The 15,396-nt window shown below is 50.8% G+C and overlaps 1 protein-coding gene across 3 annotated transcripts in view; it reads right to left on the bottom strand.

The window, feature by feature from the left end:
* The window catches only part of UBASH3B (ubiquitin associated and SH3 domain containing B), a 147,164-nt gene extending 133,632 nt beyond the window's left edge, over positions 1-13,532 (bottom strand). Inside the window, exon 1 of one of the 3 annotated variants that reach the window (XM_035009162.1) lies at positions 13,049-13,532. In XM_035009162.1, the coding sequence (XP_034865053.1) occupies positions 13,049-13,209 (161 nt within the window). In that variant the 5' untranslated portion in view covers positions 13,210-13,532. The remainder of the gene's footprint in view (positions 1-13,048) is intronic. The other 2 variants (XM_035009161.1, XM_035009163.1) reach the window with 2 other exon arrangements.
* Between the last annotated feature and the right edge of the window lie 1,864 nt (positions 13,533-15,396).

Below are 15,396 nucleotides of genomic sequence, written 5' to 3'. Positions count from 1 at the left end.
CTTCAGGGGTATTTTTGGTGATTTTTATTACTTGCATATACATTGCCCCCTTTTGATCAAAACCACATCCTGAGAAAGTGACAGGTCCAGAATTGAAGGCAGCCTTTCGTCTCTAAAGCCAGTCTTCTCTCCACCATAGCGGAAGGCAACATTTGTTCTTACCCTCCTAGGTGGGTAACTGAGACAACTCTGGGTCCCCTCCAACACTGCCCCTACCACTGGTGTGATGCTCCCTCCCCCACCAGCCCACCCTTCTTCCCAGAGGTGACCACTCCAACCGGCCATAGACAAGTTAGCTGCCTCTTCCTCAGGCTGAGACGTAAACACATGGCAGACAGAAGGAGGGGAGTGAAAGGGAGAGAAAAGGCAGAGAAACCGGGTGAAAGGGCTAATCAAGATAATAACCCAGTCCATTCCTCCTGAAAAGAGAGTCAGAAAGCCTTGTTAGCAATCTCCTTCTTGGAGGCAGAGGGAAGTAGCCTGATGTATATAAAAAAGAAACCATGTTCTGGCCTGGGAGTCAGGAGGCCTAAGGTCTGCTTCTGTCACAGACCAGCTGGTGGTCTTGAAAAAGTCACTTCATTTGTTTGTCTCATTTTACTTCTATGTAGAAAGAGGAAGTTGGACTGGACAAGCTCCGCCAGCAATGCTAACTATACATTTCTGAGATCTGCCTCTACAGGTCTTTTCGATGCAGGAACACTCTGTTTCAACAGAGATACAGGAATCGTCCCAAATCGAGGGCAGGAACCTTGTATGAGCTTCTTCACCCTGAAGCAAGTCCTATCATTCCTCCTACGTGACTCTCGAGCCAGGGGCAAGTGATTTCTATCATGCAGTTAAATACGAGGTGCAGTCTAAGATGTGAATAATGATTAACATTTCTCGAACACCTCTATCTATGTACGCTTTCTGTTATCTAGAGCTTTCACAAAGGATTGTGTTCAAGATGTTGTTCACGGGGTGCCCGGTGGGCTCAGTCGGTTAAGCGTCTGCCTTCGGCTCAGGTCACGATCCAAGGGTCCTGGGATCGAGCCCCACGTCTGGCTCCTGGCTCAGCGGGGAGCCTGCTTCTCCCTCTCCCTCTGCCTACTGTTCCCCCAGCTTGTGCTCTCTCTCTCTCTCTGTCAAATAAATAAATAATTTTTTAAACAAAGATGTCACTGGGCGCCTGGGTGGCTCACTCGGTTAAGCTACTGCCTTCGGCTCAGGTCATGATCCCAGGGTTCTGGGATCGAGACCCACATCAGGCTCTCTGCTCAGCGGGGAGCCTGCTTCTCCCTCTCCCTCTGTCTACTGTTCCCCCAGCTTGTGCTCTCTATCTCTCTGACAAATAAATAAACAAATCTTTTAAAAAAATAAAAAATAAAAATAAAAATAAACAAAGATGTCATTACTTTTCACATCTTTGGCAACCCATAAAGAGCCACCATCACTCACCAAATCACCTAAACTTAAAACCATGTATTATTCTGTCTACATCGTCCATGTCCACCAACTCTCAGAAATCCAATGCTCACATAAAACTTACCACACAAAGTACAACTTCCCTTTCTTTGGGGTAAATGTACTTTCTCCAACCTTGATTTGGGTACCTCCACTTCAAGGTCTTCTGCTTGTTTCTTTCTCCCTCTTCTTTCCTCTAGCATTTCCTTCCAGAGCACCCAGTAAAGCCATCATCCATTCATATTCCACACATCCCCACTCGTCTCCACGTTGTAGGTGAGTGCAGGTGGGCCCACGTGTGCAGGACAACTTGCAGTGACTTAGAAGACTGGACAATGCCTTCCCTCAGGGACGTGGAAGGTGCTCTGGTCCCTGACCACCAGCCTCCTCACAAATCTTGATGTCTTATAGACAGAGCATAGATCCCCAGCATTCCTTGATGAGCTCTTTCTGATGGAGAGGACACGGTGGCAGGAGCTTACCAGAGAGAGGAAATTAGAGAAAATGAGCTCAGTGCATGGCAGGCTGAGATCTCAGCCAGAGACCAAAGAAAGCAGGAGCTGAGAATTTTTCTCAGTGGTTTATCCACAGCATTGACCGACATGCCATAACCATCGGGAAAGATGTGTTGAATAAAGAAATGAAGGAAGGGTCACTCCAGCATGGATGGTCCGGTGATCTCGCATAGTTTCCAGGGAGGGCAGGTAAGTGCAGATACAGATGGGTGGAGGCCGGGTACCGAGGTATGGATGGGGGAGCACATAAAATCTCTAGCAGTGAGGGAATTCTAAAGGGGACATGATTCTTACATCAGAGATTCCAGATCATCAGTCCATTCACAGTCAGATCTCAGTCAGCTGCCTCCATTTCAGAAAGAAGATTCCAGCTGTCCGAGGAAACAGTATCAGAGAGCGGGGCAGGATCCCAGGGTCCCGATCCTCAGGAGTTTGGGGGTGCTGAAGAGGATTACCAGAAACCCTACAGAGAGGCTTTGGAATCTCCGTCTGTGAACACCTCATTCACAACCAACAACTTTACTCACTTGGGCATTGCAAAGGGAATGGAACGTTTTGTTGACCTCCATCTTTTTCATGAAATTCTCTTCTCCTCTGTCTTCTTCCATGACACCTGTCATTTTGTTCTTTTCCTGCCTCTTGGACCATCTCTCTTAGCTTCCTTCACCTTCTTTCTACTCCACCCACCAGTTGGTCCCCCACAATACTATCCTTGGGGGTTGGTTTCTTTCCTTTTCTTTTCACTCTGCCTGTTCTTTACACCTACTGCCATGCCTTCTGCTACAACCTCCAGGAAACAGTCTGGTCCCAACTCATTTCTCCACCTCACCTCTCACTACCTCTCGGTCTCCTTCCCACCAATCCCAGGCCCCGGGGTGGCCAACTCTGAAGTCAAGCTGTTCTCTCTGACTGGAATGTCTCCCCTCCTCTCTGCCCAGAAAAGCTCTCCTCATTATTTAAGGTCTGCCTTAATTATTCCCTCCTCTGCTTTCCTCAACCTTCTCAAGTTACACTAATTGTTTTTTCTGTGGTCCCATGAGGTTTTTTTTCAAACTTTGACTACAGCAATAATCATATTATGATATCGCATTTAAGGTTTATATGTCCTGTTCTCTCGAGGAAGGCTGAGCTCTTGGAGAACAAAGACAACCTTCACATCCCTAACAAGTTCCTGGTATACAGTTGGCACTCAGTAAATGCCCAGTGGAAGAGTGAACGAAATAATGCTAAACCTCAAGTCAGGCCCAACTATGGGCCAGCTCTGTCTTTTGGTAGCCGATATGTTTCCTTTTCTTTATGAGCTATATGGTAACATAGAGGGAGAAGGTGAGAGAGTGTTGAGCAGAGTGAGTCAAGAGACCCAAGTTTAGATTAAAATCTGCTTCTATCTTCCATTGTGGTATAATATGAAATCGTTCAAATGGTCTACCGATCTTCCCAAACTCCCACCTCTCAAACTGAAGGGTCCTGCCGCCATCTTGTTCAGACCTTGAATTTCCTTCAGGGCTCCCTGTCTGGTTACAGCACCCTCCTCACCTCCTCACCTACGTCCTGCATCTATCTCTGGCTGCACACCGATCACATTTTATTATCATTTTCTGTCTTCCACACTGAATTGCCAGTTCCTGAGGGCAGAGATCGTATATAATGATGCTCTGTACTCCTTATAACTCCTGTTAGAATAGGCTATCATAGTTGCTCATAAATATGTGGTGAAGTGTATACACATTAAAAAAAAAAAAATTGGCATTGCCAAGGAAACGTTTGATGGAGATAACACATATGCAATATTGGGTTGTTGTTTTTTTAAATTTTGTTGAAGTCTGGTTGACACATAATGTTATATTGGTTTCAGGTGCACAACAGAGTGATTTGGCAAGACTACATGGAATGCCGTGCCCACCGCGTGGCTACCATCAGTCATAGACAACCCTACCATGTATGGTGGCATTTACTATATTCCTTATCCTGTGCCTTATTCATTCCATAACGGGGGCCTGTACCTCCCGCTCCCCTACACCCACTTTGCCTGTCCCCCAACCTTTGGCAACCATCACTTTTGTTCTCCATATTGATGCGCCCGTTTCTGCTTTTTGTTTGTTTGTTTATCCATTTGTTTTGTTCTTTAGATTCTACATATATGTAAAACCATATGGTGTTTGTCTGGCTTTTTTTCTTTTTTTTTTTTCCTCTTCTTGTCTTGTTCTTCAGATTTCATTTGTCAGGGTATGTTCGAAGAGGCCCCAAAGAGAAAAAATATCACGGTGGGTTGAAGTGGCTGCAGACCTGGGACAAAGTACTTGGTATCTTTGCAGGTAATCTAGGGATGACCCTCTCTCTTCCCTGCGTGCTTCACAGGGTGCAGCCTAATAAAGCTTGAGGAGAAGAGACCAGAAAAGAAAGGAAGGGGAAGAGAGAGGAAGGGAGGGAGGCGGGGAGGGATGGAGGGGGTTGAAGGGAAGCTCAGGGAAGAGAAGCCAAATGCATTGTGATTGAACTAGTTCCCCAGGGTGGGCGAAATCTGCTTAGGCAGAAAGCAGAAAGCAGACAAATGCTGGGTCCACAGTCAACTCAAGGGATGATGTAGGTGAGGTCACTGGTTCAGAACTCCAGCAACCCCGCGTTGTTCTGAGCGTGTGTCTGTGTTTGAATAAGACTATACACAAAGCAGTGACTGGAGGCAGATTTCTTCCCTTTTCCGTAAGTGCTTCCTACCCGAGATCAGAGAAGAAACATTTAGAGGGTGAATGCTCCCAGTCAATACTTTTGAATGGGGCACAGTCAACCTGGAAGCAGGATTCTAAACAAGCCTGCTACCTGATTCATAGAGAAGGCTGATCCAACAACACCTGAAAAGAAATCTGAACGGTTGGGCTGCCTCTGGCCAACTGTGCTATCAGTTTCCTCTTGGCATTTTCCAGACTGCTGTGAGCTGCTCTCTGCTGGTGTTTCTTCCAGCTTCGCACTGTGTGTGGCAATAGCCCTAGTCCTGCTGGAGTTCATTGCCACTGTTGCTTTATGTACGAGAGGGTTCATGCTTCCACTGGGGCAAAGGAACACAATGTATCGTTACACGAACAGCTGGTGACTTCCAGAAGGGAAGGTGCCCCTTTACTTAAAAAGGTGCCCATGAGCCATTTATTTCCCCCAGGGGCGGGGCTCAAGGCACTAACCTCCTCTTTCATTTAACCAGCACTTTGTTTTATGTACCAATTTGAAAATGATACTATTGTATACTGCTTAAATGACTCTTCCCCCCTTGCCATCGTAATTGGCTGCTATGGTTCTTTCTTTCTGTTTATTTACTCCCTAGAATATTGGTAGTCAGTCCCAAAGAGTTTTATTTAAAGGGAGAAGAGAGGGCGCCTGGGTGGCTCAGTCGTTAAGCATCTGCCTTCGGCTCAGGTCATGATCCCAGGGTCCTGGGATCGAGTCCCGCATCAGGCTCCCTGCTTGGCAGGAAGCCTGCTTCTCCCTCTCCCACTCCCCCGCTTGTGTTCCTGCTCTCGCTATCTCTCTGTTAAATAAATAAATAAAATCTTAAAAAAAAAAAAAAAAGATAAAGGGAGAAGAGAAGAATTTGACAGTAAAGCCCTGGGGAAAATAAAACAAAATAAAAACAGAAATACAGAGGCGCCTGGGTGGCTCAGTTGGTTAAGCGACTGCCTTCGGCTCAGGTCATGATCCTGGAGTCCCGGGATCAAGTCCCGCATCGGGCTCCCTGCACAGCAGGGAGTCTGCTTCTCCCTCTGACCCTCCCCACCTCATGCTTTCTCTCTCTCTCAAATAAATAAATAAAATCTTTAAAAAAAAACAAAAAAAAACAGAAATACGAGACTCAGTGAAAACATCCTGTACTGTCCAAAACCACGTGTCCATGTCACCCTCGAGCCCCCAGAACGCCTGAGATGTGGTTGACTTCAACCTCATTTACAGTGGGGAAGACTGAGCCCTGGGAAAAGACAAACATGGGTGTGAACCCAACAAACAGCCAATAAGTGAGAGCAGAGCAAGAGCGCAAAGCCGGGGTCTGAAAGAAAGGTAAATTGAGTTTGCTTTCCATGACCACTGGGCTACCAGTGGGGTGTGAGCTGAGCATAGAACCTTCACACTATCTGTAAAGTGTTGTTCACCCAGGCCTAGAAGAAGCACACATGCCCCTCGGGGGGTCACTGTGGACGATGTGCAGCCAGCTAGACGGAGTGCTAGGCTCCGACAGCTGACTTCAGAGGGTCAGCTGGTGAAAGTTGGCATTCATCTTTTCCTCCTGAGAACTGCACAGAATTTGGTAGGATACCATGTACCTCGTAAGAGCTCAGATAATTTCTGGATGTTCATCTGAGGCATTCCCAAGAGGCCTCAGCCCCAGAAACAGTAAGTGGTGAAGAACATGCCTGCAAAGGCACCAGGAATACAGGGATGGTGGCGAGAGGGGCTGACCCGAAAGGAGATCTCCTATCACATAACTTTGAGCCCCCAACAGAAGGTCTGGAGGGCGGAGGCCCCTGCTCCATCTGTCCATCCATCCTCCCACGGGACATTCTCCCAGAAGCCTCCGGGTGACACACAGTGGCCCCTGGGAAAATCCTCCAATGAAGGAGACAAGAGCTGTCAGCCCCGATGGGGACCGCAAGCATCTTCCTCTCCAGCAGCTGCTCCATCCTGCAGGGACTGTGCCCATCACAGTGCAGAGAAGCCGCTCTCGAGCAAGATTTTCTCTCTCTCTCTCTCTCTCTCTCTCTCTCTCTCTCTCCAGGGCTGGCGTCTGATTCCATTTGAGACTAATCAGAAGACAACCATCTGGCACTCCTGCACATCCCCAACCCGGGCCATTTATTATAATCAGCAGCTTGGGCGGCGCAGGCCCTGCTCCGGGTCTGCTTCTCCTCAGCCTCGCACCCCTCGGGGCACTCTGCAGACAGAGGTGCTGGGGAACAGAACCCAAGTACTGAGGGAAGGCACAGCCTCCACCCCCTACTCACGACTTCGTGCCCACAGAGTGGTGAGGAGCGGGGAGATGAACCGTGGAGGCAGCCCAGGAAGCAGGCCCCAAAGAAGCCGAGCAGAATAAAATCACCATTGCAGTAGGAACGTCCCCGTCTTTACCCAGTGCTCACCGGATGCCACAGACTCCGTGGCAGTTTGCAGGGGACAGAACGGTTGGCCTTTACAACAATCCTATAAGGTAAGTACTGTTATTATCGACATTTTCCGGGCCAGGAAATTAAAGCATGGCACTTCCAGCAACTTGCCCAAAGTGTCCCAGCTGCCTGACCAGGCACAGGCTAGACTTGGGTGTCTCGGGCAGATGATGTTGGGGTCTCTTCCGTGCTCTGCTACCTAAGTAGAAGCCCCCCCCATCACTCACACACACACACACACACACACACACACAGGCATCAGACTCCTGGGGGGATGGGGCTGGCGCCGATACCCCGGCCACCCTGGTCACTGGCCAGAGAAGAGCTGGCGGGAGACACAGATTCGCTAGGTTTGCATGTGGCTTCTCTGAAAAGCCAAGCCTCTAGCTCTGAGATCTAATGACTGCACCCTCAGTGAAAAGCAGCCTGAGTCTGAGGCAGCCGAGGACAGGGGGCAGGGTGGTGACAAAAGCCACCGGACAGAGTCACGAAGCACGATGCTCTTCACTCTCTGTGGCACTTTGTTTTCTCATGAAACTATCAAGGTCTGAGACTTGATCGTGATTATGCATATAAATCTGCTTTGTCATCTCTAAAAGGGTCTAAAAACCTAAGGTAATATTACTAGTGCGTAGTGGAATTTCCGTAGAAGCTCTGTGCAAGGGGTTATAATTGCATTACCAGCAAATTCAAATACATCGAGGTCTACTAGCAATACAAGGAGATAAACTACTGATTCATGCAGCATCGTGGATGACTCTCCAAAATATTATGCTGAGGGAAGAAGCCAGGCAGGCACAAGAAGATGCGCTGTAGGATTCCGCTTCTGTGCAGATCTAGAAAATGCAAACTAATCTGTAGCGACAGAAAGCAGAACGGTTCCCCAGGAAGAGGGTGGAAAGGGGCACAAGGAAACTTTTAGGGGTGACAGGCAAGTGCTGGGTTTTGTGGTGGGGATGCCACGGGTGTATGCATTTGGCAAAACTGATCAATCTGTAAATAGATTTAGTTTCAGGTACGTAAATGATACCTCAATAAAGTTAAAGATAACAACGCCTGTCAGTCTTCCCTTTTGAACCAGGGTCTCTGTGCAGCCTGAGAAGGTCACTGGACTTGCAGCTTTAGCTCAAGATTCTCATGGTGACCGGGCCCCATGCAGGTCAAGTGCGCACCGAGCTCCTCCGAGCCTCAAGACTCTTCATCTTTAAAACGAGTCTTGCATCCTGCACTGTACCCCATGGGACTTCTGTGCCTATCAAGAGGGCTCTTTGGTGCATGAGAGCAATTTTCTGACTGCAAAATAACAGACAGATGTAGAGGAACTTTTGTGTGGGTGCGCGGTCATGATGGGTAGCTTCGAGTCCTTTGCCCTGCCCATCTAGAAGGTCCCTCCAGCTCCAGGTGGTCCACCGTTTGTGTCCTCTCTCTACCCGAGGCCCCCGGGGAAAGCAGCTACAGCACCCGCCTCCATCAGAATCGGCCACAACTCGGAGATGCTGAGTTGACTGAGTACTTTCAGAGGCTCCAATGTCAACCACCCGGTAAGTTGGAGAAGGTCAGAGAAATTGGATACTTTACGTCATGGGCCGTGCAAGGTGCCTCGCAATTCCATGTGCAGCCAGCTCTGGAGGCCTTTTATCTTTGGGTGCTGAGGCCTAGCTAATGCAGCTTACTGTCCAAAGCGAAATCAAAGGTGCTTACCCCAGCTCTTTCCTTCTTCTACTGTCCTGCTCTTTTGACTAGGTAGGCATTGTTCAAATATGCTCTGGAGGAAAAAAGGATGGCCTCTAGCACAGGTAAATCTTTGCTGGAAATGTCAACCAGCCAACCACCTCACCCCCTGTTCTTCCAGTCAACACAATAAAACCAAAATCCTCTCTGTCTGGTGTCCATGTTATATTTTCAACTATTCTAAGTCCTTTCCTGCCCGTGACTCACTGTGTCTTCACAAAGCCTCGTGAGCAACACGGGACAGGTGTTGCTGGGCACAGAAGCTGCGCAGTAATGTTGAGGAAAATGGAAGACCTAAGACCTTCCTCGGTCAGAAGCTGGACTAGCGCTTGGGCCATGGAATCCCTGCTACCAAGTCCTTTTGCAAGACTGTATCTCTCCATCACCAGCAAACATTAAAACCATTTGCTAGAGGCAGAGTTCTAGACACAGGCAGCCTCAAACCAAACCAACCAAAACAAAATTAAAGGTCAGAGGGGTATTGGCGAGGACTCCTCAAATTCAATGGTGAGGTGATGCTCACACCCTTGGCCTCAAGCTGCAGAAGAGATAAGAGATAAGAGCCTCGCTCCCCCACAAACCACAGAGGCCAGTAGGGGATGGTATGAAATCAAGTAGCAAAGCAATAATCCCCCTCAGAGTTCCCCACCTACCTTCTCTCCTGGCCCCCAGGCATCCCCTTCCCCAGGCCTTTGCTCAGCACATTGTTCCTTTGCCTTCCCACCAACCTCACTCCAGTCTTGACCAAGCTGGACCTTTCTTTTTAGAATTTTTGGAACAGGAACTTTTAGAAGAGCTAATAGGTATGGGGGGGTGGGTAAGGAAGGGCTAGGCCATTTTGGCCCCTTGAAAGTTTCCTTCCTGAGGCCTCCCTAACACCTCCTTACCTGGTGCTCACACACACACACACACACACACACACACACACACACCCTGGAAAAATCGCTACTTCAGTCCTCCCTATGGCAGGCCCTTCTACAGCAGTGTTTGTGGACCGAAGGTAATAGGGTGGGATGGAAAAAACCTAGCACAGCTCTGAGGGGGTGATGAGCTAGAACGAACATACCCTGAGGTCACCCAGCTGGCTCAGTACTCCTCTCCCTTAGCTCTGTCAAGCAGTTAATAAGCATGCACGAGTTAGTCCTGTTCCCCTTGGAGGGAGCCAGTGAGGCCCTGAGGGGTTAGGTGACTTATCCAAGACCACAGCCCAACACAGGCTGGAATGGGACCTGGGCCCTGCTGGCCTGAGCTCTCTGCCGGCCCACCCAGAGCCCCGTGGAAGGTCTCTTGCTGTTGCTGCGTGATACCAGACCCAGTTACACCCAAAGGGAAACCAGAGCTGTCGGCCTTGGCTACCACCAGTCTCTCCAAAGGGCCGTGTTCCAAACATCCCTCTCATCCCTCCTTGAGACATCGCAGCCACGTCTCCCAGAACCCAGAAAATCATCACCACTCCCTCCTGCTTGCAATTTCTTCACGCCCCTTCCTCTAAGGTTAAGGCCTAAGAAAGAGGCTTCTCAGAAGCTAAGCCTGATGCCCTGGCTCTCTGTCTTCTCAACTTGGCAGCCCAGGGAGAGTAGAACTAGATCAGGTACCAGCCAAGGGCTCTGCCCCTCCCAGGCAGGGAATGTGATGGAGACAGAACAGCAAAACCAACTTCCCTCCTGCCCAGGTTGTTCCATGAGGACCCACTCGGTGACCCTTTCAATAAAGAGAGGCAGTGCTAGTCATAATCCTACTAGCTGTGATAGGCTGAATAATGGCTCCCCAAAAGCTCTCCAAGTCCTAATCCCTGGAACCGTGACCATTACCTTATAGTAAAAATAAAAGAAAAAAAGCAGGGGGGAAGATTTTGCAGATGTGATAAAGGATCCTGAGATGGCAAGGCTATCTATCCTGAATGATTTGGAGAGGCCCTAAGAGCAATCACTAGTGTCTTTGCAGGAAAGAGGCAGAGGGAAATTCGACACAAACAGCAAAGCAATGTGACCGGGCATTCCGAGATCTCCGTGACCCACACGATGCAGCTACAAGCCAACTGATGCCAACAGCCTCAAAGCCATGGATGAGGCAAGGTATGGATCTCCCCCGGAACCTTCAGAGGAAGCACAGCCCTGCCGACACCTCGATTTCAGCCCAGTGACACTGATTTAGGGCTTCTTGCCTCCAGAACTAGGAGAAAATACATTTCTGTTGTTTTAAACCACCCAGTTTGTGGCCATTTGTTATAGCCGCCCCAGAAACTAATATAGTAGCTAACACCTACTAATCATCCATGACATGCCAGGCATTGCACTAAGCATTTTACGTACATTAACTCATTGTGCACGGGCTCTGGATGTGCGGGTAAGCAGACACCCTGGGGGATTGAATTCCAGCCTTACTGCTTAGTTTGTGACTCTGAGCAAGTTATATAACATTACTAAGCCTCTGTTTCCAAATGCATAAAATGGGCATACACGTTTCCTTTCTCATTGTGTTGCTAGGAGGATACAATGGCTAATAAAGGCAAAGTGCTTAGAATAGCATATAATACGTACTCCCTAAATGCTAGCTATTATGAGATCTCAGGGGTTGAACCAGCCAAAATTAGACCATCATCCTAATCTGTTGGGACATGGACAAGAAAGACCTCCTGGACTCAGTGCAGGGAAAAAGATGCCGACGCCCCTTTAAAGCAGGTTTGAATAGCAAACATGACAGTCTGAGGAGTTCAGTTAAGTATTTCTTCCCTTAATTGAGTAACTTAGGTCCTTAATGTTGGCCTAGATGCCCGGGCCTGTGCTAATTCTGCAGCACTGCCCAGCAGACTCCCCGGCCCCTACCTCCCGTGCTTAAGGAGAGCCGTGCACAGCCATCCACCAGAATAAGGACATAACTTGCAGCACCCACACCTGACACAGCCCTACAGAGCCCACCCCATTTTCTCTGTAATTCTGGCAGCAGGAACTGGAGCCCCATTGCTTGGAAGTCAACCCGAGTCAGAAACGTCAGTCTATTTCCCGACTTTCCAAGGCTCACTTTCCTGACTGTCCCAGTGGGCAGGGTGGAAAGATAAAACCAGGGGTGCGCTTTGGTTACAAGGTCACAGCCAAGTTAGTAAAGAATAGAGTAAGCAAGATTTGCCCAGAGGCGGGGGAAGGGTAACCTAGACTTGCCACCTGAAAAAAGGGGGGAGAAAATTTTTTTTTTTCATTAACTTGGCCCTTCCTTATAAAGTTTGCCCAACTCTCCCGTTTAGGTGGTGTCATTCAAAGAAGCAGCGCCCCCGCCCCGCCCCCCCCCCCAAGGATCGCAGGCCTTGTGTCCCCACCTAAGAAATTAACCAAGGGAGAAGGGCTTGGCCGCCCGGCCTTGGCTTCCTCCTAGGCAGGGTTCCAGCCCCACGGTCTTGGTTGACCAGCTTAAGAAGACTCCTGCTGCCACTGCCCAGTGCAGGTGGCCAGGCCTCTTCCCAGCGGGCTGCAGGGACGGCCACCTGCGCTTGCTCGGCCCTTCCCCACCCCACCCTCCCAGGGTTAGAAGGATGAGGGAGGACAGCTCCCCTCCTTACTCTCAGGCACCCACAGATTTCCGCGCTGCCGTCACCACTGACGAGAACCCAGGTCCCCAGGAGGAATCGCTTCTCCTTCTCATTCCATCCTCCCTATCAATGAACACGCAGCAACACCCACGCTCCCGCTCCTCCTACTCCGGAGGGAGACCGAACCGGAGAGCGACATCCGGAGCTGGAAGCCGCTGCAGTGAGACCTCCGCCCCGAGGTCCCTTGCCCTTTCCCAGCCATCGGAGGATCCTCAGCCAGCCCAGCGTTCCGGATCCAGAGGGTGCCCGAATCCTCGCTGGGGCCCCGCCTCCCCGGGGGCCGGGCGCTGGAGACCTCGGGGAGCCCGCGAGACACCGGCTTAGCCCCACCACGGGGGCCGGCCGCCGGGCACGGTACCTGGGAGCCGACCCCGGCGCCCTCGCCCCGAGGCGTGCCTCCCCTCCGGCACCCCCAGAGGGGCCCCCGCCCGCCCAGCGCTCCCGCGCGGCGCTGCCCCGGCGTCCGCGCCGGGAGGGGCCGAGTCCCGGGCCGCCCGCGCGCCGGTCCTGCCCCGGCAGGTGGTGGGCAGCGGGGAGCGCGCCGCCCGCCCGGTCGGCGCGGGGAGGCGAGCCGGAGCGGAGCCGAGGGCCGGCCGCGGGGGGCGGCGAGGGGCGCGAGCCCTGCCACTTACGCGCGGGCTCTGGGGAAGCCCATGGAGAGCAGCACGTCCAGCGCCGATCCATGCTTGATGGTGCCCGGGCGCTGCTGGCGGCTCCTCCGCGGGGTGACTTTGCTGTACAGCTCCTCTCTCGCAGCCATGCCGAGCGGGCCGGGGTGGCCGTACTGGGCCATGGCTCAGCGGCCAGCCATCGCCGGGGAAAGCGCCCGAGCCGCGAGCGTCCGGCAGGGAGCCGGGGAGGGGGCTCGGGGACCGGGCGCCGGGCGGGAGGCGGCGGCGGAGGCGGCGCTCGGAGCTCCCCGGAGTCGAGACTGACGCTTCCTGGTGAGGCCACCGGAGCCAGAGCGGCCCGCGGGCTGCTTGGGCCGGACCAGCCGTCAGCTGCTCGGGCCCCCGGGTGCCCCCAGCGCGGCGCCTGCAGCAGCCCTCTCTCCTCCGCCCCCTTCCTTCTCTGCTCCTAGCGGTCCGGGAATTTGCAATGAGTAATTTTTGAATGGATCAAAAGGAAAAGGAGCCTTGTGGGCCGGCCCTGCCTTGCCAGTACCGGGGCCCCGCCCCTCTCTTAAAGCGACAGCGCTGCCGAGCCTGCCCCGGCCGGCGGGGCTCAGGCCGTAGCGTCAGGGTGCTGCTGGGCGGAGGACTCGAACCAACGAGGGCTGCCTAGGTGCGTGGGTTCCGGGGAGTCGCTCCCAGGCCCCCAGTCTTCCCCACGGCTTGCCCATAGAGCCAGCTGGGCCTCGGGACGCCAGATCAACCCGTGTCAAGTTTCATGTGGTTCCTGTGGTTCTAGACGGGTTAATAATGGAAATTGGGCGAACTGATGGATGACAGTAATGACCCAGAGGGCCAAGCCCTGTAGGCCCAGATAAAAGGTTTTGCTTCCAAAAGACCCTGCAAAATCCGGAGGATTGTTATAGCCAGTGGAGACCAAGCTCCCATCAGCTGGCCAAGTAGCCACACCGAAGACCTACCATGCTCTCCAGGACTGAGGTAGTGAGTTCAGGACAAAGACTGGAACCTCAGGACTGAGACAGTGACTTCAGGACAAAGATTGGGACCTCGGGCTCTCAAGCTTGGGAGGGGAGAGGGGTCGAGGCAGAGGGCAGGGTGGATAAAAGAAGAGAAAGGGGAAGATGGAAGGAGGAAGGAGGAGACAGGGAAAGTGGGAAGTGGAGGGAGGGTGGAGGGAGAAGGAACAGAGAAAGAACACTTTCTAATTATAAAAGGTGTTCAAAATGGAGTGGGTTGGTTTTCATTGAGCACCTTGTCAATGAAAGGATTCAAGGAAAGACTAGATCATCTTTGCTCAGTGGTGACATATAAGTGAATTTGCATCACAGGTTGGATAAAACTACTCCCACCTCAAAGAAGGTGGGAGTCTTCACATTCACCCCCACCCCATACCCCGCACGGTAAACTTGGCTTGAGGATATTAATGCTTTCTTTCTTTTCTTTCTTTCTTTCTTTCTTTCTTTCTTTCTTTCTTTCTTTCTTTCTTTCTTTCTTTCTTTCTTTCTTTCTCTCTCTCTCTTTCTTTTTCTTTCTTTCTTTCTTTCTTTCTTTCTTTCTTTCTTTCTTTCTTTCTTTCTTTCTTTCTTTCTTTCTTTCTCTTCTTTTCAAGATTTTATTTATTTGAGAGAGAGTGAAAGAGAGAACACAAGCAGGAAGAGTGCCAGGCAGAGGGAGAAGCAGGCTCCCTGCTGAGCAGGGAGCCTGACATGGAACTCGATCCCAGGACTCTGGGATCATGACCTGAGCCAAAGGCAGACGCTTAACCGACTGAGCTACCCAGGCGCCCAATGCTCTTTCATTGGAGACAAACTTACTATCTTCAGTCAAGGACAACAACCCCACTTGGTTTAATGGAAAAGAGAGTAAACCCTAGCTGCTCTTTTTCAGGTAATAATAATAATAATAATACCTAACATGTATTGGACTCTCGTGTCCATCATTGTGCTAAGCATAGTAAATGAATTGACTCATTGTTTACGACCCTTATGGGGTGTGTACAGTTATTATCCCAGTTTGCCGATGACAAAACTCAGCTCAGAAAGGTTGAGGAAGATCATAGAGCTGCTAAGTGTATAATGAAAGCTTTTATCGACTGTGGTGCCCGGATACGTTGCTTCTGCCTCTACAGCCCCATGCCCTTACCTGTGTGCATCATAGTAACCTAGCCTCACACATATGGGGTTCTCCAAAAATGTCAACTCCTTTCCCTGCCTAGTGCGTGGGGGAGGAATGGTGACCAGAGCCCATGAACGGTTTTTTGATGCTGCTTTCTAAGTCATCTAAAGGTTTTACCAGGGGAAATGACACAGCTTAATTCTCTTGGGCTAGAATTGCTTTTCTAAAGAATG

The sequence above is a fragment of the Mirounga leonina genome, unplaced genomic scaffold (assembly GCF_011800145.1).
Source record: "Mirounga leonina isolate KUSES-001 unplaced genomic scaffold, KU_Mleo_1.0 Mir_153, whole genome shotgun sequence".
Lineage (NCBI taxonomy): Eukaryota > Metazoa > Chordata > Mammalia > Carnivora > Phocidae > Mirounga > Mirounga leonina.
This window is presented reverse-complemented; position numbering and strand designations above follow the sequence as displayed.